Here is a 26,028-nt window from a genome sequence, read left to right as displayed (position 1 = left end):
CAAGTGGTCAACTTTCTGCAATCAAAGGAAATTGAAATTGACATTAATGCCATCGGAACATGCATCCCACTGAACGGAAGAAAGAACAACGCCACTCCAGTCGTGCTCGTGAAACTCGTAAACAGAAAATCTAAAATGGCATTGCTGAGACAGGGAAAGAAGCTGAAGGGAACAAATGTGTACATGAATGAGCATCTCACAAAACGTAATGCTGGAATCGCCAAGAAAGCACGCGACTTGAGAAAGCAGGGAAAAATTCAGGGAACTTGGAGCGCCAACTGTAAAATCTACATCAAGCTGAATGGAGGTCCAGAAGCAAGAGTACTTGTTGTCCACGACATCAAGGACCTGGACAATTTTTAAAGTTAACACAGCTTTCACAACAACGATGACTCTGACAGAAAACAAGCACCTAAATTCAGCATCAACACTACTATGTTCCAAGAGACGACTAAACAAGAAGACCTATATTCAGGATTGCATCCACCTACACTTATAGAGATTATTGAAACAACATCAAAGATTGTTGAACAAGAAAATATGGAACTAAAAAACTTCTGCAACAAAGATCACAAAAACCAGGATTTGGAAAATGATATAGATCCAGATACACATTTTTTCTCCCACATCAGTAATAATTGTTTATACTATACAGATGAGCAATATATTAGCAAAATTAAATGTGATAACAAATAGTCAATTATTAATTTTAATAGCAGAAGCTTGTATGCAAACTACAACAACATTAAGAACTTTTTGGAACACATCAACGAACCCTTCAAAGTGATTGCTGTCACAGAAACATGGATTGATGATAAAAAAGGAATAGACTTTGATCTGGAAGGATATGAACTAAACTACATCAACAGAACCAACAAAAATGGAGGAGGAGTAGCTGTGTACGTGATGAAGAACTTGAACTACAAAGTGGTAAAAAACATGTCATTTGCTATAAATAATATCTTAGAATGTATAACCATTGAAATATGTCAGGAAAAAAGCAAAAACATTTTCATCAGTTGTATATATAGATCCCCTAAATCAAGTATAGAAACATTTGAAGAATGGATCAAGGCAACTTACATGGACAATGGTCAAAAAATAATTTTCTTATGCTGTGACTTTAATATTGACTTATTGAACCCTAACAAGCAAAAGTCTATTGATACAATGTACAGCATCAGTTTATATCCTAAAATCACAAAGCCAAGCAGAATCACAAGACACTGTGCCACACTTATTGATAATATTTTTACCAATGATTTTGATAATAACACTACAAGTGGTCTACTTATAACCGACGTTAGTGATCATCTGACGGTTTTTACAATATATGATGGAAACTACAAGAAGAACATGGAAGACAAAAGGACATTTCGAAGACTGTGCACAGGGAAGAGGATGATTGCTTTCAAAATTGAGCTACAAAAGCAAGATTGGGACAATGTGTACAATGAAAAAGAGGTTGATGAAGCATATGAACATTTCTTAAACAAGTTCATAATACTTTATGACAAACATTGTCCATGGAAACAACTCAGTAGTAAGCACAGAAAGAATAATCAACCATGAATGACAAAAGGATTTAACAATGCTTGTAAGAAGAAGAATACACTATATAGAAAATTCATAGCACAAAGAACTACAGAGGCAAAAATTAAGTACAAAAACTATAAAAACAAGTTAACAAACATACTACGATCATGTAGAAAATAATATTACAGTGAATTATTGGACAGGAACAAAAATAATCTGAGAGCAATATGGGGCATCCTCAATAGCATTATTAAAAATGGCACTAAGAGGGACTACCCCCAATACTTCTTAGAAGGAAATAAAAATAATGACAACATAAAGGAAGTAGTTGAAAGCTTCAATAATTACTTTGTAAATATTGGACCAAAATTGGAAGAAAGGATTCCAGACCCAGTTTCAATTGAGGACTATAATGATACCATAGAGCGAAATCCCAACTCCATGTTCCTCAGTAATGTGACAGAAGGAAATAGTTACAATTGTGAAAAAATGTAAATCTAAGACTTCAACTGATTGTAACGGATTTGATATGGAAATGATAAAAAAGGTCATAGAAGATATCTCAGGACAATTAATGTATATTAGTAACCTATCATTTCAAACAGGTAAATTTCCAAACAAATAAAAAATAGCTAAAGTTGCACCAATTTATAAGACTGGAGACAAACACCAATTTACAAATTATAGACCTGTTTCCTTACTTCCACAATTTTCTAAAATCATTGAAAAACTGTTCAATAACAGATTAGAGAATTTCACAAACAAAAATAAAATACTCGAAGAGAACCAGTATGGATACAGAGCTAATGTTTCAACTTCAATGGCTTTAATTGAAATTACAGAAGAAATTACCAATGCAATAGATAGTAAAAAAAAGTGCGGCAGCAGTGTTTATGGATCTAACTAAAGCATTTGACACAATTAATCACATTATTTTAGTCAAAAAACTAGAACGATACGGCATCAGAGGGTTAGTCTTAAACTGGATAAGAAGTTATCTAACGAACAGGAAACAATACGTGAAGCTAGGCGAACACACACCTACAACGCTAAATATATCCTGTGGTGTACCTCAGGGATCAACACTAGGACCTAAATTATTCAATCTCTATATAAATGACATTTGTAAAGTTACAAAAGATTTAAAGTTAGTATTATTTGCGAATGATACAACAGCATTTTGTTCAGGAAAGAACACACAGAAGATATTACAAATAATAACAGAAGAAATTAACAAATTAAAAAGATGGTTAGACAAAAAGAGACTATCGTTGAATCTCAATAAAAATAAAATAATGCTATTTGGTAACAGTAGAAGAGAAAAACAAATAGACGGAATAGAAATTGAAAGAGTAAATGAAACCAAATTTCTAGGTATAATGATTGATGATAAATTGAACTGGAATTCTCATGTAAAAAATATACAACATAAAGTAGCAAGAAACACGTCAATAATGAATAAAGCAAAACATGTTCTAGACCAAAAATCACTTCATATACAATTATCCATCCATCCATTTTCTACCGCTTAATCCCTTCAGGGTCGCGGGGGGCGCTGGAGCCTATCTCAGCTACAATCGGGCGGAAGGCGGGGTACACCCTGGACAAGACTTCACCAATTATTATGTATTTATTTATTTTTATTGTGATTACTTATGGAGTATATTGTGAATAAATTGAGAACAGGAAGTGAACAAAAGTTTTAGCAACTGTTATGTAAAAGAAAAGGGCTAGGATTAAATAAGCTCTGCTTCTTCCAACTCCTTTTCGAACATGTTGAAAAGAGAAACCGGAAATTGTGATGTATCATGTGTATGCTTGCATGTTCGAAATAAACTCAAACTCTACTCAACTCAAATACAATCATTACAAATCAACTAAAGTGACCACAATGCAATAGGCACAAGCCTGCAACAGGGCTGTTAAATATACATCTATATTAGCTTTGTATACACAGTTTACATAAATGCACATAATTTGAACATCCCAGTCCTAAGTAATGTAATGATTAATAGAATGTAAATAGCATCACAACAATAATTCTAAATTGTAAATTAGTGCTAATGTCCAATGCTACAAACAGGCCCCAACCAGGGTATGATACTCAGTTAGCAGTTAGCTTGTGAACCTGATGCCAAACAGCCATAGACTACAATAAAACTGACAAAATGAGTTGCAATACAGTTTCAAGCACACAGCAAGTGATATTAAAGTGTCTATAAAGTAACTCACTTTGTATTGACGCACACTGCCAATTAAACAGTTGACATCAACTTTCAGAGCTTGCTGAGGTAATGATGCGTTCAATGCCCCCTCCAGTGTCATAAAAGTGAACTACACTCAAGCAACCCAATGACACAAAAAGAGACAGTCTTCAGTACAGCTTGCAAAAAACTACAAACTACGGATATGATGTATACTTTACTTTTCCGGTTTAGGTCATGCCCACTTCAGTGGTTATAAAACATTCCCCTGCTTGCCCTCCCTTAACTAGCGAGACCATGGAGGCCACGGCCACTTCCTGAGGGGGTCATAAAACCCCCCTCACTTCCGGTCATAAAACAATAACCCTCATCTCCCGGTCGCCCCCCTTAAATGGTGGGTCGTATCTCTCTTATGCTCCTTCCAGTGCTGTTGTTTTTAGGTTATAGAGTTTTTATCCAATCAGATTTCAGCTAGCTTATGTTGCCATGCGGTACGAAATCTGCCCGAGGCCTTCAGAATCAACAATGCGGGCGTCCGTGCACTGTAAGTGAAGGGACACAAACATTTGAAAGAGAGTTGCGATAGCCAATCAGATCACAAGTTGTTGTGAGTAAGGCCTTCTTGTTGGCCTAAGGCAGATATATATTGTGATGTTATGAGCTAGGTAACATAAGAACTCCATTACCCAGCATGCCACAGTAGTGACACGCATGCGCAGTTGCCCGCCGGCAGCTGGATGAGGACGCTGTGTCGTAAACTTTAAGAACTCAGCCAACACGCCTCGTCTGCATCTTTTATGATTAGACGTGACAACACATATATTTGCAAAACCATTTTCAAGAAGGATATTTAAAGAGAAACTACATCTTGTGAGACAATGTCGGCCAACCCCGGAAGCTAGCTCAGCTGTCCCGGCGATGAAATGTCAATACGTGGAAAGTTGGCGAGGGCAAAGCGTGAATGTCAGGAAAAAAATTTTTTTAAACACTAACAGACTACTAGAGGAACTTGGTGTGGAGCTGCTACTGGAGGAACTTGGCGTGGAGCTGCTACTGGAGGAACTTGGCGTGGAGCTGCTACTAGAGGAACTTGGCGTGGAGCTGCTACTAGAGGAACTTGGCGTGGAGCTGCTACTGGAGGAACTTGGCGTGGTGGAGCTTGGCGTGGTGCAGCTAGGCATGTTGCTAGCCTTGGAGCAGGGCGTGGAGCTAGCCGTGGCGTAGGTGCTAGCCTTGGCGCTGGTGCTAGCCGTGGTGCAGGTCGTGGTGCTAGCCTTGGAGTAGCAACAGGTGCTAGCCTTGGAGCAGCTAGCTGTAGTGCTAGCCATGGTGGAGGTGGTCTAGCTGGGGTTTGCGGCTTAGTAGGCCGAAAGACCGGTAGTGGTAGCCGAACCGGAGGTTGCGGCTTAGCAGGCCGAAAGACTGGTGGTTGTGGCCGAACCGGAGGTTGCGGCTTAGCAGGCCGAAAGACTGGTGGTGGCGGCCGTGCTGGAGGCTGTGGCTTGGCAGACCGAAGAACTGGTGGTGGCGTTCGTGCTAGAGGCTGTGGCTTGGCATGACGCTGAGCGACCCCACCTGAACAGTTCCCAGCCCTAGCCCCCCCCCCTCAAGGAGCGGATACCAGACGCGCTCCCCGCTGTCTGGAACAGTCTTTTGGGGTGGGTGGAGGGAGGTCAGGAGGGGGGCAGAATCCTCCCCTTTAAATTGTTCAAAAAGTCTTTTTTTTCTACCTGGGATTGAGTGGGTGAAAAAAAAAAAAAAAAAGTGACTTGGGCGTGGCTTGAGTCCTGGGGGGCGGGGCATGAAATTCAGATGGCTGTGACTGATTAGCTCTAATGTTCAAGATCATGTTTTGGTAATGTTTATCATGTTTTTAGAGTCTTTGGTTGGAGGTGAGTGATAAAAAAAAAAAACATTGAAAAAAAAATCCTGGTCTGTGACGTTGTCAGGCTCCCTGCTGCTTGCTTCCGCCCGGAGGGGGAGGAACTTGCGGGAGTGACGCGTCCTGCCGGCTCGGGGAAGCTCTTCCTGATGGCTTCCGCTTTTGCCGGCGCTTCCGGGAATGGAGCGACGCGCCAACGTTGTGGGGCCACACAGAGTTTATTGGCACCAGTTTTCCATTTGGACCCCACATCCGGTCTCTGCGCTCCACGGAGGAATAACGCAGCGTCTCTTCCTCCATTGCGCGCAGGACCGCCCACGCTCCCTCGTCCAACTTGTCCACTTCGTCCAACCTTCTTGCCGAAAAACGTTTTTGCTGGTGACATTCTGTCAATACGTGGATCTTGGAGTTTGTTTTCCCGGAATGCAAAGGAAAGTTGGCGCGGGAAAGGCGTGAATGTAAGTAATTTTTTTAATTTTAAACACAACAAAAGGCGCGCACAATGGCGGAGAACAAACTTGGCTAATGAAACAAAACTTGCACAAAGGCAGAAACTATGAACAATAAACAAAACTTACTTGGCATGGAACTATGATAGCATGAAGACAAACAGAGGTAGCAGGGGTGTCAGAAGTAGCATGGTATGAATGGATATTGTCATCAGGATGAACAACAGAAACAGACCGGCTTAAATAGCAGTGACATGATCAGTGAAAACAGGTGCGTGACTCAAAACGTGAAACAGGTGCGTGACACACGGGTGAAAACTAATGGGTTGCTATGGTGACAAAACAAACAAAAGTGCACAAAGAGTCCAAAAACAAAACCGAACATGACTAAAACAAAACATGATCACACAGTCATGACATTAAATGGGGAAATACCCTTCACACAACCAGCGGAACCACTGGCTCATACGATGTCGAATGGGTTCTACAAATTCTGAGTTCAAATATTTAATTTCTTTATTTTTTCACATTTAATATGTTTTTTGCAATTTTAATTTTGACAGTACCACATAAGATATGTTTTAATTGCTTATGCGGGTTTATTGATTTTTTTAAATGCGACAGAAAATAACCCGTTTTGTACACTGTTGATGTGGTTCACTGACCAGTAAATGTGTTTCTGTATAGTATTTCTCCAGCAATGGTCATGTGGTGACATAAATGATGGTATTTTGAGAGGTAGTTATTGAAGTCAGACATCACTGAAGGCCTATGTGGAAAACGCACGGCCCGTTACTGCATCTCACTTACCCCCACATATAGTCATTTTAGAATTTGTTTATTTATAATCCAAGGGAAAAACTTGGAAATAATACCACACTGCAGACATACGAGCAGCAAGCTTGTTGCTCAGTGGCACACGGTACAGTTTGATACAGTATGCCGATATAATTATCGACAAAACAACAATATCAATGTGAACTGATACATCACACTTTTAGACTAATATCAGTCGGCCAATATTATCAGACATCTCCAACTTGGACCTATTTTTAAAAACAAACGTAAACAGTTATCTTTTATTGTACTAATTGTCCAAATGAAGTACATTGTAGCGTCAATATGGTGGAGCATGTGGATAGCATGTCTGCCTCACAGCCAATACAATTCCCTGCGTAAAGTTGCCCCACCCAGCCCTGACACACACAATACTGTGTATTTCTAGTTTTGAGTTTTATCTTTAACATTCGAAAAAAAAACATGCACACTAGCTTTACAGGAGACTTGAACAGTCATGGTGTTGTAAAAGGGAGGGAGTAAATGTGAATGGTTGACTAAACCAGAATCTTAAATTAACATTGAGTAAGTCCTACAAATTTTCTTTCAGTGAAAGTTTGAACTTAATATTGTTATTGAGGTTATTTTGAAATTAATACAATGAACTTGGCACTCGAGCACTGGCACGTGAAACCAAGGCAGTGCCTCGAAGACGGTGTAAAGGCCTCACATTACTAACCTACGACTGCACTGCTAAACACCCTAGACCAGGGGTCACCAACCTTTTTGAAACCAAGAGCTACTTCATGGGTGCTGATTAATGCGAAGGGCTACTAGTTTGATACACACTTAAATAAATTGCCAGAAATAGCCAATTTGCTCAATTTACCTTTAACTCTATGTTATTATTAATAATTAATGATATTTATCTTTGTGGAAACACTGATCATCTTAATGATTCCGCACAATAAATATATATAGAAACAGATAAATATCAATATGCAACACTTTATTTTGATATTTTCTCTAAGTGCACATTTTTCAAATTGAACATTTTCAAATGATCAAATCTAAGACAGTCTTGTGAAATCACAATATCCCATTTTAACTAGCTAGCCACTAACATTTTTATAAAAGAGGAGAAAACACGAAAAAAATGAAAATTCAATTTTGAAACATAGTTTATCTTAAATGATAAAATGATAAATGGGTTGTACTTGTATAGCGCTTTTCTACCTTCAAGGTACTCAAAGCGCTTTGACACTACTTCCACATTTACCCATTCACACACACATTCACACACTGATGGAGGGAGCTGCCATGCAAGGCGCTAACCAGCACCCATCAGGAGCAAGGGTGAAGTGTCTTGCTCAGGACACAACGGACATGACGAGGTTGGTACTAGGTGGGGATTGAACCAGGGACCCTCGGGTCGCGCACGGCCACTCTGCCACTGTGCCACGCCGTCAATTCAACTGAAAAAAAAAAAGCGAAAAACTAGCTAATTTGAATCTTTTTGAAAAAATTAAAAAAATAATTTATGGAACATCATTAGTAATTTTTCCTGATTAAGATTAATTTTAGATTTTTGATGACATGTTTTAAATATGTTAAAATCCAATCTACACTTTGTTAGAATATATAACACATTGGACCAAGCTATATTTCTAACAAAGACAAATCATTATTTCTTCGAGATTTTCCAGAACAAAATTTTTAAAAGAAATTCAAAAGACTTTGAAATAAGATTTAAATTTGATTCTACAGATTTTCTACATTTGCCAGAATAATGTTTTTGAATTTTAATCATAATAAGTTTGAAGAAATATTTCACAAATATTCTTCGTTGAAAAAACAGAAGTTAAAATGAAGAATTAAATTAAAATGTATTTATTATTCTTTACAATAAAAAAATAAATTTACTTGAACATTGATTTAAATTGTCAGGAGAGAAGAGGAAGGAATTTAAAAGGTAAACAGTTATATGTGTTTAAAAATCCTAAAATAATTTTTAAGGTTGTATTTTTTCTCTAAAATTGTCTTTCTGAAAGTTGTAAAAAGCAAAGTAAAAAAATTCATGAATTTATTTAAACAAGTGAAGACCAAGTCTTTTGTCTCTCTTAGAATCAAAAATGTCGAGCAAAGCGTGTTAGTAAATACATAAGATTTAAAAAATAGAGGCAGCTCACTGGTAAGTGCTGCTATTTGAGCTATTTTTAGAACAGGCCAGCGGGCGACTCATCTGGCCATTATGGGCGACCTGGTGCCCGCGGGTGACCCCTGCCCTAGATGCCATATTGTGAAGTTTGCTGACAACACAGCAGTAGTGGGACGCATCACATACATTGATGAGTCTGATTACAGAGAACATCTGGTGGATTTTGCATAAATGGAAAAAATACCATGGCGATAGTGGTGGACTTTAGGAACGTCAGACACCCCACTTTCCTTCCGCCTGCACCTCAGGGCAGCAGATGTGGAAGTGGCCTCCAGCTTCAGGTATCTTGTCTTTGTCTTTTAACAACTATTACCTTTCCCATTTTTCCTCTTCCTAACCAACTCTTGATTTTGACTAACGTTCTTTTGATGGCTTAGTTAGTTAGTTGCACGCTAGTTCTAAGCAAACAGTACAGAGAGAAGATCTTATTCTGAAACTCTGGACCGATGTTAAGAAGGTGGCGTTCCAGTTTGAGAAATCAGGAACATCCGTACCATGTTGCCCATAAACTTGCTGATTTTTACTCTTTTGCTGTTCGCGGTATGTAAACTGTGTTTCTTGTGTATTTGTGTTTGAAGCCGTTATTTAAGTGCAGTAGCAAAGGTTTGAAGTCTGACTAAAACCACGAGTGTCATTATTATGAAAATCATTAATTACGCTTATTACTTACATTTGTACGCTTCTTTGGATTTCTGGTCTGCCATCTTTCTCCTCGCACTTGATAGTGCAGGGAGGTCTGGCGTTTCTGGGTGTTGTTGATAAATGGCTTTGGCTTTGCATAGTAGAGTTTTAACTTGCACTCACAGATGTAGCGACAAACTGTAGTTACTGACAGTAGTTTTCTGAAGTGTTCCTGAGCCCATGTGGTGATATCCTTTACACACTGATGTCGGTTTTTGATGCAGTACTGCCTGAGGTCACGGGCTTAGCTGCTTATGTGCAGTGGTTTCTCCAGATTCCCAATCATGGCACCCATCTGTTCACCTGTGGGATGTTCCAAATAAGTGTTTGATGAGCATTTCTCAACTTTGTCAGTCTTTTTTGCCACTTGTGCCAGCTTTTTTGAAACATGTTGCAGGCATCAAATTCCAAATGAGCTAATATTTGCAAAAAATAAAGTTTTCCAGTTCGAACGTTAAGTAACTTTTCTTTGCAGTCTATTCAATTGATTATAGGTTGAAAAGGATTAGCAAATCATTGTATTCGGTTTTTATTTACGATTTACACAACGTGCCAACTTCACTGGTTTTGGGATTTGTACATAATTTTAATTTAAAAAGGTAATACTAACGTCGGGAGTTTTGCTGCCGTCATCATTATTAACGTTTATCGTAATATAAATATAGTCTTGTTTCCCGGTGAAAAATCCAAACACCGTGTCTCAGTAGTTGTAGTTCTGATTGGATTCCCACCGTGAGGCTCCGTTTGATTGGTGAAATTAAGTCCAACGTCACTAAAACTTCCCTTGGACTGGCAAAACAGAGTCATGTGACAGTGCCTGCCAGAAAAAGGCTTGCTGACAAAATTAATTTGTCTTTGCAAGTATTAATCAATAGATTATTAAAATATTAATATAAATCAAATCAAATCAAATCAACTTTATTTATAAAGCACATTAAATGTAACGATCGGAATGAAACTTAACATAATGGTGTACAAGTAGCGGTATAGCTCGGTTGGTAGAGCGGCCGTGCCAGCAACTTGAGGGTTGCAGGTTCGATCCCCGCTTCCGCCATCCTAGTCACTGCCGTTGTGTCCTTGGGCAAGACACTTTACCCACCTGCTCCCAGTGCCACCCACACTGGTTTAAATGTAACTTAGATATTGGGTTTCACAATGTGAAGCGCTTTGAGTGACTTGAGAAAAAGCGCTATATAAAATGTAATTCACTTCACAAGTAGCGCGTCTTCTTCACAAAAATACTCAAAAAGTTACCTAAGTAAATGTAACGGAGTAAATGTAAATGTAAATGTTACTACCCAGCTCTGAGTACATCAAACAAACATTTAACAAAGTGATCACTGTAAATATATGCATTATTTGACTCTGCTCCCTTGGACTGGAGTGTGAGCTGCTTTTCTCGTGGTAGTTTCGTAAAATGTTGCACTACTCCACCCTTTTTAATCACCTCTTGCGAAACTTTGCAGAAACGTTTGTCCTTTCCGTTATTTAAACGGTTTGTACAACTGAAAACAGTATATGGCATTTTTTCTTCAAGAAAAGACTAAATGGCGCCGAGTACCTATTGAAAACAGAGCTAGCTTGACCACCACCTGTATTCATTGGTAATCGAATTCTGACTTGTAACAATTCTTCAAAAAAATTAATTAACACCCACCAGGACGAGAACGCTGATTTGTGGAAAACTTTGGCCCAATAAGGTTTGCTTACGTGGGAGGTACAATGGATTGGACGAAGACATTTGAACGCTTAAATCAGATGTACAACAAAGACCATTTGTCTCTTTCTCTTGACGATGGAGAAGGAGGATCTATCACAGCTCTGCTTTCCACAACTCATCAATATTTCCTGCAGGAAGCCCGCGTCTCATTGGTCTGAAGGTGTTCTTTTAAATGTTTTTCTGGCGATCATCTGCATCTCCATTGTGATTCTCAACCTGCTGGTCATCATCTCAATCTCCTTTTTCAGGCACATGTTATTTTTAAAGGCTCACATTTTCCCGAAAGTGTCCTGCATGTAGTTTATGATCTGGTTTATGATTTGTCACTGTGTCCTTATGCTAATGTCTCTGGTGATTTGTTTTGTTAACATAGTTGTGTCCATTAAGGAATCTGTTGTCTTTATTATTTTGTCTATTTTACAGGCAGCTCCACACTCCCACCAACGTCCTTCTCCTGTCTCTCGCTGTATCTGACATTCTGGTGGGCCTCCTGGTGATGCCGATTGAGATCTTCATGAGGACATCCTGCTGGACCCTTGGCGATGTTTTTTGTTCTTTGTGGTTCTACGTGACTGTCTCACTGACTTCTGTCTCAGTGGGAAACATGGTGCTGATATCAGCCGACCGTTATTTGGCTATTTGTGATCCTCTGCATTATAACACCAGAGTCACTTTAAAAAGAATTCGACTTTGTGTTTGTCTTTGTTGGTTTTTTGCTTTTCTCCTCTGTAGCATCATTTTGAAAGAAGGTCTGACTCATCCGGGAAAGTCTAATTCCTGCTATGGAGAGTGTGTTATTGGTATAGACTTCGAAGGTGGGATTATTGACCTTGTTATGGTCTTCATTCTCCCTCTCAGCATCATCAGCACTCTGTACATGAGAGTGTTTATGGTTGCTGTGTCTCAGGCCCGAGCCATGCGCTTTCATGTTACATCAGTCAAACCACATTCAGTCACAGTAAGAGCAAAGAAATCTGAGTTGAAAGCAGCCAGGACTATTAGTGTCCTTGTCTTTGTATTCATTGTGTGTCTCTGTCCGTATTACAGTGTTTCTCTTGCAGGTGACAACAAAATAATGTCTTCATTTGCAAGCTATGCTCCGTATCTGTATGATTTTAACTCCTGTTTAAATCCGTTGATATATGCCTTGTTTTATCCTTGGTTTAGAAGAGCTATAAGACACATTTTCAAGCTGCACATACTGCAGCCTGGCTTCAGGGGGAACAACATACTGTAAAAAAAAAAAAAAAAAAAAAAAAGGTCTTCCTTCCTCTCTATGCAACATCAAAATATGAAACTTCATTATTCTGCTTATTTGTTTCTTCTGAGGATTAACACTGACAGGACTTGACTTTTGCTTAATTGTTACTTACTGTACTGAAATGCCCGATTAGGAAAGGTTTAGAAAATCTTTCCTATTTTGTCAATACGTAAACAGCCTTATTACATGATAATAAATATGACATTGAAATGTGGAGCCATCATTCAATATCAAAATTGCTCACCATCACTAACCTCTGCTCAATGTAAGACATTGCATAAAGTGCACACACGCACGCACACACACACACACACACACACAATACACATATACCGTATTTTTCGGACTATAAGTCGCAGTTTTTTTCATAGTTTGGCCCGGCTCTAGTGCGACTTATATATATATATATATATTTTTTTCTTCCCTTCTTTATTATGCATTTTCGGCAGGTGCGACTTATACTCCGGTGCGATTTATACTCCGAAAAATACGGTATACATATTTAAATTATTCGCAGAGTATATAATTATGTTTAGTAAGTACTGTATGAACAATCGTGAATTATTATTGATAATGAGTTCTACTTTCATTTTTATTTATACATGTTCGACAAGAGTATCCTTCGCTGGGTGGCTTGGCTGAGATAGGGTTAAGAGCTCAGAAAAAATATGTGCTGCTCCTCCAAATTTAGAAGACCCAGTTCAAGTGGCTTGGGGCCTTGTAGTTCAGTTCCATTTAATATGGGACTGACTTAGAGTCAAAACATATTTTTCTTAAGTTGGGTTATTTATGACTATGTCGATTAAAATTTAGCATAGGAACTGATTGGTTAGTGTATATCGGTCGTCTGTAAAAAAAAATCCAAAAGTTCTAACAATGTGTATGGTGGTATTAAAACAACTTGAACTACAATATTATACAGCTGAAACAGTTTCCCAGAATGAACTGGAGGAGGCTGGGATACATTTTTCTACATTTATTTAATGTAAAAACACAAATATTATTCAAACACAATTAAAACCATTTACCTACTACGAATAAACACAAATGTTCCCACACACATATTGCAAAGTGGTAACACTGCAAAAGTGTTAAAAATAACTGCACAAGGTAATTTTTGTTTTCCTCTTTTAACCTGTCCTGTCCAGCCACATGCGCAAATACTGTAATATTGTTGATCTAAATGCCCGTATCTATTGTACAGATTTAATTTACAAAACACAAGCATTGAATACTTCTCCTGTATTTAAACCACAGACCACAGAACTTTCCTTTAGAATGTCTTATCTTTGTCCATGTGATGTCAGATGAAACGAAAATTGAACTGTTTGGCCACAATACCCAGCATTATGTTTGGAGGAGAAAAGTGAGGCCTTTAATCCCAAGAACACCATTTCTACCGTCAAGCCTGGTGGTGGTAGGATTATGCTCTGGGCCTGTTTTGCTGCCAAAGGAACTGGTGCTTTACAGAGAGTAAATGGGACAATGAAAAAGGGGGATTACCTCCAAATGCTTCAAGATAACCTAAAATCATCAGCCCGGAGGTTGGGTCTTGGGAGCAGTTGGGTGTTCCAACAGGACAATGACCCCAACACACGTCAAAAGTGGTAAAGGAATGGCTAAGTCAGGCTAAAATTAAGGTTTTAGAATGGCCTTCCCAAAGTCCTGACTTAAACGTGTGGACAATGCTGAAGAAACAAGTCCATGTCAGAAAAACAACAAATTTAGCTGAACTGCACCAATTTTGTCAAGAGGAGTGGTCAAAACTTCAACCAGAAGCTTGCCAGAAGCTTGTGGATGGCTACCAAAAGCGCCTTATTGCAGTGAAACTTGCCAAGGGACATGTCACCAAATATTAACATTGCTGTGTGTATACTTTTGACCCAGCAGATTTGGTCACAATTTCAGTAAACCCATAATAAATTATTGGAAACTCAAGACAGCCATGACATTATGTTCTTTACAAGTGTATGTAAACTTTTGACCACGACTGTCTCTGAATTTGGGTTCTGATAAATGGAGTTAATTATATTGAGAGAATGTTTCGCTGAATAAACACATGTGCAATAATTGATTTATTTGACCCCTTTTGTGTAAGGTTTTGCAGAAAGAGTTTTGACTTTTGAGATGTGCGGAAACAGGTGAACTGTGTTTATGTTTATGGGAAGTGTGTGTGTGCTTCTGAGAAAGACATCATTTGTTAATTTGTTTGCAACAGGCACCAGTCTTTGTGTTTTACCAAACTTTAAATATGAAAATAAAGTGTTGAGACACAGTGATATTTTATATTCTATATTTTCTTATTGTCTTATATAAACTTACACAGTCTCAATTAAAGGGTTCTTAAAACCAGGTCCAGTCCAGATTAGCAACACACACCTTCATTTACGTACACTCAAAATTATGGAACACAACAACAGATTGCATATAATCTGTAAACAAAATTACATTTTCAAAATAAGCATTCCTATACAGTCCAGATTATGTCCAGGTCAGGCTCAGCAACACACACCTTCATTTACGTACACTCAAATTAGGGAACACAACAACAGATTGCATATAATCTGTAAACAAAATTACATTTTCAAAATAAACATTTATGTACAGTCCAGATTATGTCCAGGTCGGACTCAGCAAAACACACCTTCATTTATGTACACTCAAATTAGGAAACACAACAGATTGCATATACTGTAATCCATAAACAAAATTACATTTTCAAAATAAGCATTTGAGGACTTCCCATCTTTTTATAATGTTTTTTGGCATCATTATGGGTTTCAACCATATAACTTTCTAAAGTTAAAAAATACTGAATAAATGTTTTAAAGAAAGTAATACTAAGTGAATATCTCTTTTTGGCCTTAAAAATAAACCTTTTACCGAGTACTATAATTAAATTGCCTAAATCATGACTGTCAATGAACGCTCCTAAAATAACAGAAACCACATAAACTTCATAAACAAACCAAACTTTGAACACATTTTTAAAACTTCCACCCAAAACGAAGAGGCTGCTGAGGTGCCCGCCTTCTCAACGCCCGCCTCGCCTGCTGCAGCGGCGTTCCACTCGCCGCCGCCACTTGACTCGTCCCCGGTGGATTCGGGGACACTTGGCGTGGCGACCCTCCGCCAAGTCCTCCCTCCGCCCTCCCGTGACTCTTGAACTTGCTTTTTTATATTCTGGAGACATTTGGAATCTGTCCTTTAGGGGGGATAGGGTCATGATCCATTGCCCAGATCATGTTTTGTTTAGTTCTGTTCTATTAGTTCCATTACCTCAGTTCTGTATTCAGCACCCCTGGGTTTGTGTTTTGTTTGCCATGGGTGCTGATTAGTTTCACCTGCCTCTGATTAGTGAAATTGTATATAATTTAACGCTCACGCTCTGATAAAGTTAACTGTTTTGCTTACAGCATCAACGACATGGTTAATTTTTAACACTGTCTTACACAACACTTCCTGATGTATAATACAATGCAAAAATGTCAATTCCTGCACAGGGTTAATTTCTGTCACTTTATCCTGCATCCTCTTTAAAAGTCCAACATTTTTCCCCGTCAGATTTGGACAACCATCTGTTGTCACACCTGCCAGCTTGTCCCATTTCAGTCCTAACATGTCCAAACACGCATTTACCTCTGTGAACAAGTCATTACCTGTGGTTGTCCCAGGGGCGCCGCTAGGGATTTTGGGCTCCATGAAAAGAATCTTTACAGGGCCCCCAACACAGTGTCATTATTTTTTCTGTATTATAATTTCATCATCATTAGGGGTCTCTCTGGGCCCCCCTCCATTATGGGCCCCTAGAATCCGTCTTCTTTACCCCCCCCTTTTCGGCGCCCCTGGGTTGTCCTTTTAATTGACTGCATGGCTGCCAGCTCCTCCGTGATTTGAAAGTCTGCAGTTATCCCACTTAAGAAGATGAGCAGCTGGGCGGTGTCATGTACATCGCAGCGCTCAACCAAAGCCAGCGAAAAACAGTCAAAGTCGGCTGTTCTGTGCTTCAGCTGAAGCTCCAAATTTCCAGCGATGGTCTCAACCCGCGTCGTTACAGTGCGTCAAAAGAGTGACACGTTCTCAAATGCGCCCCTCTTCTTAGGTCATATCAGCGCAACGGAGTCCAATAAGCACTCCTTAATAAACTCTCCGTCAGAAAACGCCTTACTTTTTCTGGCGATTTTATGAGAAATGACGAAACTTGTCCTGACGGCTGCATCTCTGGGGGTGTGAAATTTGGCAAAAAGCCCTTGTTGGGTTTGCAGTTTTACCATCAACGCATCAGCCTCCCTTGCGTGCTCTTCATCAGACGGATTCCGGTATTTTTTCTTGTGCTTCGTCGTGTAGTGGCGATTCAAATTATATTCTTTAAACACAGCAACCTGTGTACCACAAATTAAGCACACGGGTTTACCTTTAATTTCTGTAAAGAAATACTTGGCAGTCCATATCTTGTTGAAAACACGGCATTCGTCATCAACTTTTTTTTTTTTAGTGTGAGCTGACATCTCGGGGGTAACCGGGCATCACTTGTCGTTGTGCACCTTCATTCACAGGTTACACACGGACGTACGTCCATAAAAAACACTTTTCAAAATAAAAGCAGCACAGTTGTATTGCATGCACGACATAGATGTTTAAAAAAAATGTATTTTGTAATTTGTAATTGCCGCTGTTTACATTCACTCACAATCACGCACGCGAATACGTCCACACGGAAGTAATACAAATAACGGTTTTCAAAACAAAAGCAGCACCGTCTTATTGCACACTTGACATACAAACTTTTTAAAATTTATTTTGTAATTTATGATTGGCCTCACGTGGGTTGGATGTGGCCCGCTGGCCACAAAATGCCCAGGTCTGATTTAGATCAATCTATTTTCTCGATGCTATTATCCACAGGCAGCAACACAGGTAAATTGCCTGTGTTTAACACCATGCGAAAAGGAATATAGTAGGAATATCGTAGCCAGATTATAATACATTTTCTTCATCTTAATGGAGGGGCAATAAGGAGCGGGGCGTTTCACTCTCGGCTGGGGCGTCAAATGGCCTAAAGCTGGCGCTGGTTATATGACAACGCTCCAAATAGGATGTCATGTCATTCAGCTAAGCTCAAAGAAATGTTCAACGTCTCAAGGGTAGAGGACTTGTCATGATGACATTATCTCAGGCTAAAACTTTGACCCAATAAGGATGGCTTGGGGGAGGTACAATGGGTTGGACGAAAACATTTGAACACATAAACCACATGTAAAACATAGGCCATGTGTCTCCTCTTCTTCTTGATGATGGAGGAGTACCAACCAGAGCTCTGCTTTCCACAACTCATCAACATCTCCTGTAAGAAGTCCATGTCTCATTGGTCTCAAGGTGTTCTCTTGAATGTTCTTCTGACCATCATCTGCATCATCACTGTGGTTCTCAACCTGCTGGTCATCATCTCAATCTCCCACTTCAGGCATACATTTATATTCTGGCATTGCACAACATTTTTGTCATTTAATCATGGCTATAGTAGTTGTTATTGTCTATTTACTTTTTCTATAATCTACTAAGAAATATGTTGTCTTGTTTATTTTTTGTTTTTTCTCCAGGCAGCTCCACACTCCTACAAACCTCCTCCTCCTCTCTCTCGCGGTGTCTGACTTTCTGGTGGGTCTCCTGGTGTTACCGATTAAGATCTACATGAGAATATCCTGCTGGACTTTTGGTGATGTTCTTTGTTCTCTGTGGTTCTACATGACTGTGTCACTGACTTCCGTATCAGTAGGAAACATGGTGCTGATATCTGCTGACCGTTATGTGGCTATTTGTGATCCTCTGCATTATAATACCAAAGTCACTGTAAAAAAAGTTCAACTTTTTGTTTGTATTTGTTGGCTTTTTGCTTTTCTCCTCTGTAGCATAATTTCAAAGGACGGACTGACTCATCCTGGAAAGTCTAATTCCTGCTATGGAGAGTGTGTTATTGGTATAGACTTCGAAGGTGGGATTATTGACCTTATTGTGGTGTTTATTATTCCTCTCAGCATCATCATCACTCTGTACATGAGAGTGTTTGTGGTTGCTGTGTCTCAGGCCCGAGCCATGCGCTGTCATGTTACATCATTCAAACCACATTTAGTCACAGTAAGAGCAAAGACATCCGAGTTGAAAGCAGCCAGGACTCTGAGTGTCCTTGTCCTTGTCTTCCTCATGTGTCTCTGTCCATATTATATTGTTTCTTTTGCAGGTGACAACAAAATGCTGTCCGCATTTGCAACTTATTCTCTGTATCTATACGCTTTAAACTCCTTTTTTAACCCGTTAATATATGCTTTGTTCTATCCCTGGTTTAGAAGAGCTATTAAACACATTGTCACTCTGCACATACTGCAGCCTGGTTCCTGTGGGGACAACATACTGTAAACATTTTTTTATTTATATTTATTTGACCACTTTTGTGTAAGGTATTGTAGAAAGAGTTTTGACTTTGAGACGTGTGGAAACAGGTGAACTGTGTCTATGTTTATGGGAAGTGTGTGCTTCTGAGAAAGACATGATTTGTTTATTTTTTTGGAACAGGGACCAGGCTTTGTGTTTTACCAAACTTTAAATATGAAAATAAAATGCTGAGACATAGTGATATTTTATATTCTACATTTTCTTATTGTCTTATATAAGCTCACATACTCTAAATTGAGTACATGTTTCATTCAAGATTCAAGATTCAAACACCTTTATTAATCCCTCAAGGGGCAATTCCATTTGAGCAACAGGTTGTTGTGGTTCACAAAGCCTACATGGCTCACAATAAATAAAAAGTCAATATCTACATAAACAACACAATACTAATTAAAAAATAAATGTAAAAGTTTTAACATTTAAGAGTCTGAGTGCAGAAGGGATGAATGATTTGGAAAAGCAATTTGTTTTACTCAATGGAAGGGCATAACGTCGCCCTGAAGGCAACAGAGAGAATTCCCCCGCAAGGACATGGCTCGGGGAGGATAAAATGCTCTTTGCTTTTCGAAAGATTTGCCGGTTGCAGAAGAGGTTTAAGTCTCTTAGTTTTACTCTGGTAATCTTAGAGCAAGATTTAAGAATACTAGACAGGCTGTTTCGGTCTTTAACTGAAAGACAGTGAAACCAATAAATAAAAGAAAAACACATAAGACTCTCAATAAACGTTTGATAAAAACGACAGAGTACAACAGACCTGACAGAGAAATAATTACATTTCCTGAGAAGATAAATTCTCTGTTGTGCTGGCTTCACTATACAATCAAACTTGAGCTGGTCGTCAAAAAAGGTCCCCAAATATGTATATGATGAAGCAATGTCAACTTTTTTGTTATGTATGATGCACTCCGTAGAAATATCTTTCTTACGTCTAAAAATAATGATTCATTATTTGGCTTTAGATACATTTAAATCCTAAAAGTTACAGTCACACCAGGAGATCAAATCTGTTAGGGCGTTCTCATGCTTTGATTGTGAACCATAGAGGAGGGACCGCAGTGCCGTGTCATCAGAGAACTTAATCAGATAGCTGTCTTCCTGCCTACTTCTGCATTCATCAGTAAACATAATAAAAAGTAAGGGTGAAAGGCTGCATCTTTCGGGTGAACCTGTGGGGATGGTTACTTTAACTCGCTATAATACAAAGACAATATAACATACATCCATAAACCTGGATGCATATGCAAAAGTGCAATATATTTATCTGTACAGTAATCTATGTATTTATTTATATCTGCACCTTATTGCTTTTTTATTTTGCACTACCATGAGCTAATGCAACAACATTTCGTTCTTATCTGTACTGTAAAGTTCAAATTTGAATGACAATAAAAAGAAAGTCTAAGTCTAAGAGTCAGAGAGACAGCCCCTTACAGAGACTCTTTGCTCTCTACCAGTTAAAAAGTCTAAAATCCATAGCACAAGCCGGTGAGACAATTAAAATTTAGACACAAGCCTCTCTATTAAGAGATGTGGCTCCATTGAATTAAATGCGGAAGAGAAATCAAGAAATAAGAGCCTGGCATGGGCTTGTGGCTTCTCTAAGTGTTTGTGGAGGTGGTTGAGTATAAAAAGCTTTGCATCATCTACACCTTCCCCTGCTTGATAGGCAAATTGTAGTGGATCAAGTCCCTCTATAGAAGACATGACCAGGCCTTTAACAATTTTCTCATAGATTTTCATGATTAATGACGTTAATGCAACTGGTCTAAATTCATTAAGTTGTTTAGATTTCCATGTTTTTTGGATGGGGATCACAAAAGAAGACTTCCAAATACCAGGAATATGGTTACAGTTCAGTGACATTTGAAATATTTGTTGGAGGACACTACAAAGTTGGTCAATACCATATTGGAGAGTATGCCCACAAATAAGGTCTAGACCAGGGGCCTTCCTTTTCTGACTCGTTTTAAAAGCTCTCTAACATGCTCGTGCTTGATGGTAATGTTTGGATCATGGGTAAGGTACATTTGGGAGGTCAGCCGTATTTATTCCCTTAATTTTTATGGGATTCCCTGAGAGATGAATTGATTTACGTGGACCCCGACTTAAACAAGTTGAAAAATGTATTCGGGTGTTACCATTTAGTGGTCAATTGTATGGAATATATACTGTACTGTACTCTACTAATAAAATTTTCAATCAATCGATCAGATGGAGGTCATTGCTTTTATTCCTTTCCAAGCTGCCCAAACATCTCCACTGGTATATTTGTGTTCTACCTTATCCCTACTAACTCTTTTAGCTTCCCTTATCTTGCTCCTTACCACTCGGTTGATATCTTTCCTTTCCTGCATGCGCCCTGTGTAAAAGATGCGTTTTTTCATGTTTATGACACTTTTTAGTTCCTTAGTGACCCACGGTTCGTTGTTGGAAAATATAGTAATTTCCCCACAGGGAATATTAGAGTCCACACAAAAAGATATATAAAAGGAAACTGTTATTGTCAACTCATTTAAATCCCCACAAGAATTTTAAAATACATCCCAATCTGTAAAATCGAAGCATGCTTCTAAATTGGCAATACTTTCCATTGTCCAACATCTTACTGTTTTTACTGTATGCACTTGCTTCTTGCAGATGGGTTTATAGATGGGCATCAGCAGGACACTGCTGTGGTAAGATGCTCCAAAGGGAGGCATGGACATGGACCTGAAGGCACCAGGCACTGACCCATAACACAAGTCAATTGTGGAGTTTTTCAGGGTTGTTGCACAGGTGACATATTGTTTGTAAGTCCTTAGAGTCCTGTGTATCTGATACTGATTAAAATCCCCCACAATAAATTTGGGTGCGTCAGGTGAGATAGCATCAAGTCTATTGGTTACCTCCATGATAAGATGGGTGGCTGCCGGGATGCTTGCTCTCGGGTGTATGTAGACATGGGTGAAAAAAAAGCTGTGGAAACTCCCGTGGCAAGTAAAAAAATATGGTTTCATATGAAAACCATAGTTTGCTATTCACATCCTCAATGTGACAGGATTGTTCAATGGCTGGTTGAAACTGTATTATCACTGCACTTAAAAAGTAAATTAAATTTTCAGTACAAACCCATCCAAGAACAGACATATAGTTACACGGTGGACAGAACAGGAACACTGATCGATTTGCCACATTGGCGGCCCCCTGTAAAATAGGTAGGACAAATGGTTAACATTGGGGGAAGAGAGGGAGAAAAAAAGCAAGTCCCGAACTAAACTCCTAGAGACCAGGTAAAAACCTCAAGCAAAGCACATATACATATTACGACTTACAACTTGAGACTTGGAACGGCCACTAGGGCCGCTGCTCAGTTTTCCGTTCTACCACATAGGGTGAAGCGTTGAAGGCGTGGGATGTGGTTCGTGTGTGTGCGGTCTAAATATTCCATGGATGTGTATGTGTGTGTATAAGCCTGCAGAGTGACATTGGTGCTCTCGCAATAACAGAGCCAGTCAGTCCAATGAAAGTCACCAAACAGGTGTATATCCATGAGAGACAGGGAAGGAGTATATTCCGTCTTTGCTACACTGGCCTGCAGGGGAATCTCGAAGCAAGAACCTTGCTAGATCGCTTGCAGCCAGGGAGAACAATCGAGATTATATTGTTTATATTTGAGCGAGCAAACACAAATTTAAACTTTTCACTTTAATTGTCTATTTCTGGTTCTCAAATTTATCATACTGTAGCGTCCCGGAAGAGTTGGTGTTGCAAGGGATTGTGGGTATTGGTTCTGTTGTGTTTATGTTGTGTTGCGGTGCGGATGTTCTCCAGAAATGTGTTTGTCGTTCTTGTTTGGTGTGGATTCACAGTGTGGTGCATGTTTGTGAATGTTGATGTTGTTTTATAGGGCCACCCTCAGTGTGATAGGTGTGGCTGTTGACTCAGTATGCTTTGCGTTCACTTGTGTGTGTGTGTTTTCGAAATTGACGTGATCATTAAAAGTACAAATGATTGCACATTGCGTCAGCAATTCTTGACTTCTTCAAGGAAAGACGTTTGTCAAACCCATCCAACGCTACATTGGTGTCAATGACGTTACGGGCGACCAATCCATGCAGACGAAGCACGAGAGCAGCTGTACAAGCGGCGACGCCTTTTGGGAGAAAGTCTCGGAGCTTATGCTGCCGACCTTCGCTGTCTGGTGCGAAGGGGCCACCCAGCGTTTCCAGAAGTATTACAGGAAGAGCTCACCGTGCAAGCCTTTGTCCGTGGTCTACAGCCTGAACGACTTCGGGAACATCTCAGACTGTTTGCTAAACACTCTCTCTCTGCCGCATTGACTGAAGCCGAACGTGTGGAGCACGTTCTGTGTCCAGATGGCCGCCGTGATGTTCCGCGAGTCCGCCAGGCTGGATGGGACGGGACAGAACGAGAGGGAGCCGACCAAGTGACTGCAACGCCACGGCCACGCTCCTCCCGGAGAAGGCAGACCGAAGTGAACTGTTACCGCTGCGGTGTCCCTGGCCACATTGCAAGACACTGTCCAGCCCCTGCCCCCATTGATGTTGCCGCTGAGGCGTCGTCAAACTAGAGAGGGGTGTCAGTGTCGGGGAACTGACACCCGGGATGGTTTCCACTGTACCCGAATGTGATGCACAGCGCCTGGGCCGCCTGGGCAGGGCCCGGGGGCTATACCTGGAATGTGAGCTTGATGGAACAGTCTGCAGAGCCCTGGTTGACACGGGGTCCACTATCTCCATCATCCGGCCGGGTGTCCTTCCCCACTTGCAACACAGCTTGCCATCAGGCTGGACTAACACCAACGCCCGAATTACAACCGTCACAGGGAGCAAGGCTGCCATGCTGGGCAAAGGGACAGTGTGCATTAAGGTGGCGGGTCAAGAGAGACGACATCCATTCTGGCTGGCCAACATTCAAGACCCCTGTATTGTTGGTCTTGACTTGTTGGAGATGTGGAGAGCTGTGGTCGATGTGCCTAGGGCCATGCTTCATCTTGGTGAGAAAACAGTTTCCCTCCAGGGTACTGATGAGCCAGGCGCCTGCAGAGTGACAGCCCCCACAGAGCCATCCGCGGCTACGGCCTTCATGGTGGACCAGAAGAAGTCTCACCCTAACCCTTCTACCAATAGGCCGCCTACTATAGAGACCCAGCAGGCTATTGCAGAACTGTTTGAGCGAAGCAGTCAAGGCCTGGATACCACCCAGCAGGAGCGACTGAAAAGCTTACTGAATGCCTTCCAAGACATTTTTGCAGCGAAAGATGAAGACTGCATGCACACCAGTCTCGTACTCCACGACATCGACACAGGAGACGCACGACCAATCCGGCTACACCCACGCCGTCCGCCCCTTGCCAAACAAGTGGCTGCCCAAGAGAAAATCGAGGAGATGCGCCAGGCGGGCGTCATCGAGCCCTCCAGCAGTCCATGGGCAGCACCCGCAGTTCTGGTCAAGAAGAAGGACGGCTCGTGGCGGTTCTGCGTCGACTACAGACGGCTCAACGATGTAACACGCAAGGACTCCTACCCGTTGCCGCGCATAGATGATACGCTGGACTACATCACTGGCTCCTCCTGGTTCAGCTCCCTGGATCTCCGCAGTGGCTATTGGCAGGTGGAGTTGGCCGCCGAAGCTCGACCAAAGACAGCGTTCACAATAGGTCAAGGACTCTAGCAGTTCAAGGTGATGCCGTTCGGGCTTTGCAACGCACCTGCCACGTTTGAGCGGTTGATGGAGAGAGTGCTGGCATCCATCCCCTGTGATCGCTGTGTGGTGTACCTGGATGACCTCCTGGTGCATGCTTCAGGATTTAAGGGGGCTCTACAGAACCTCCAGCATGTGTTCCAGGCCATTCGTCAGGCTGGGCTGCGATTGAATCCCAAAAAGTGCCATTTGCTTCGGCGTGAAGTTTCCTTCCTGGGGCATGTCGTCAGTGGGCAAGGTGTTGCCACTGATCCAGCCAAAGTTGCCACTGTCCGTAACTGGCCGGCGCCAAGGGATGTTAAAGAGTTGCGGAGTTTCTTGGGACTGGCATCCTATTACCGGAGATTTATCAAGGACTTTGCAACCATTGCTGGCCCCTTGCACCAGCTCACACACAAGGGACAGTTATTTGAATGGACTGAAAGCTGCAATGAGGCCTTTGCACAGCTGCGAGAAACCTTGGTCCGAGCCCCAGTGTTGGCCTACCCAGACCCCAGCCGACCTTTCGTGGTTGATACAGATGCCAGTGATGTCGGCGTGGGGGTTGTTTGTCACAGGAAGGGAATCACGGTGAGCAGGTTGTGGCCTTTTACAGTCGGGGGCTGAGCAAGCCAGAGCGGAACTACTGCGTCACCCGTCGGGAATTGTTGGCAATTGTCCTGGGCCTTCGTCATTTCCGTCCCTACCTTTATGGTCAACGGTTTGTGTTGCGGACGGATCATGCCTCCCTCACCTGGTTGCTGAACTTCAAGGAACCCGAGGGGCAGCTGGCCAGGTGGGTCGAGATCTTGCAGGAATATGACTTCACGATTTCTCATCGACCAGGCCGCCTGCACGGCAACGCTGATGCACTGTCCAGACGGCCCTGTGAGGAGGCGTGTCGTTTCTGCCAGCGGGCGGAAGAGCGGTGCATGCCAGACCCATCAGTAGCTGCAGTCAGGCAACATGACATCTCAGTCGACCTGGACAGCTTCACCCCCCAACAATTGATCGACCATCAAAGACAAGACCCAGTGCTTGAGAGAGCTCGCAGCTGGGAGGGGGCACAGCAGCGACCGGAATGGGCCACAGTGGTGCACTTGGACACTGAGACCAAAGCACTGTACTCCCAGTGGGACAGCCTCCTGTTGTCTCGCGACCTGCTATA

The 26,028-nt window shown here is 41.0% G+C and overlaps 2 protein-coding genes across 2 annotated transcripts; both read left to right on the top strand.

Moving 5' to 3' along the window:
• The first annotated feature begins 11,542 nt into the window (after positions 1-11,542).
• On the top strand, positions 11,543-12,704 carry LOC133574303 (trace amine-associated receptor 13c-like). The gene is made up of 2 exons (XM_061926446.1): positions 11,543-11,715; positions 11,891-12,704. Exons 1-2 carry the CDS (start codon positions 11,543-11,545, stop codon positions 12,702-12,704), a joined length of 987 nt encoding a protein of 328 aa, XP_061782430.1.
• A 5,315-nt stretch (positions 12,705-18,019) lies between these two features.
• On the top strand, positions 18,020-19,142 carry LOC133574297 (trace amine-associated receptor 13c-like). The gene is made up of 2 exons (XM_061926431.1): positions 18,020-18,192; positions 18,329-19,142. Exons 1-2 carry the CDS (start codon positions 18,020-18,022, stop codon positions 19,140-19,142), a joined length of 987 nt encoding a protein of 328 aa, XP_061782415.1.
• The last annotated feature ends 6,886 nt before the right edge of the window (positions 19,143-26,028 follow it).

Source organism: Nerophis lumbriciformis, linkage group LG31, assembly GCF_033978685.3.
Source record: "Nerophis lumbriciformis linkage group LG31, RoL_Nlum_v2.1, whole genome shotgun sequence".
Taxonomy (NCBI): domain Eukaryota; kingdom Metazoa; phylum Chordata; class Actinopteri; order Syngnathiformes; family Syngnathidae; genus Nerophis; species Nerophis lumbriciformis.
Note: the sequence above shows the minus strand (reverse complement) of the source record. Positions and strands in the feature narration are given on the sequence as shown.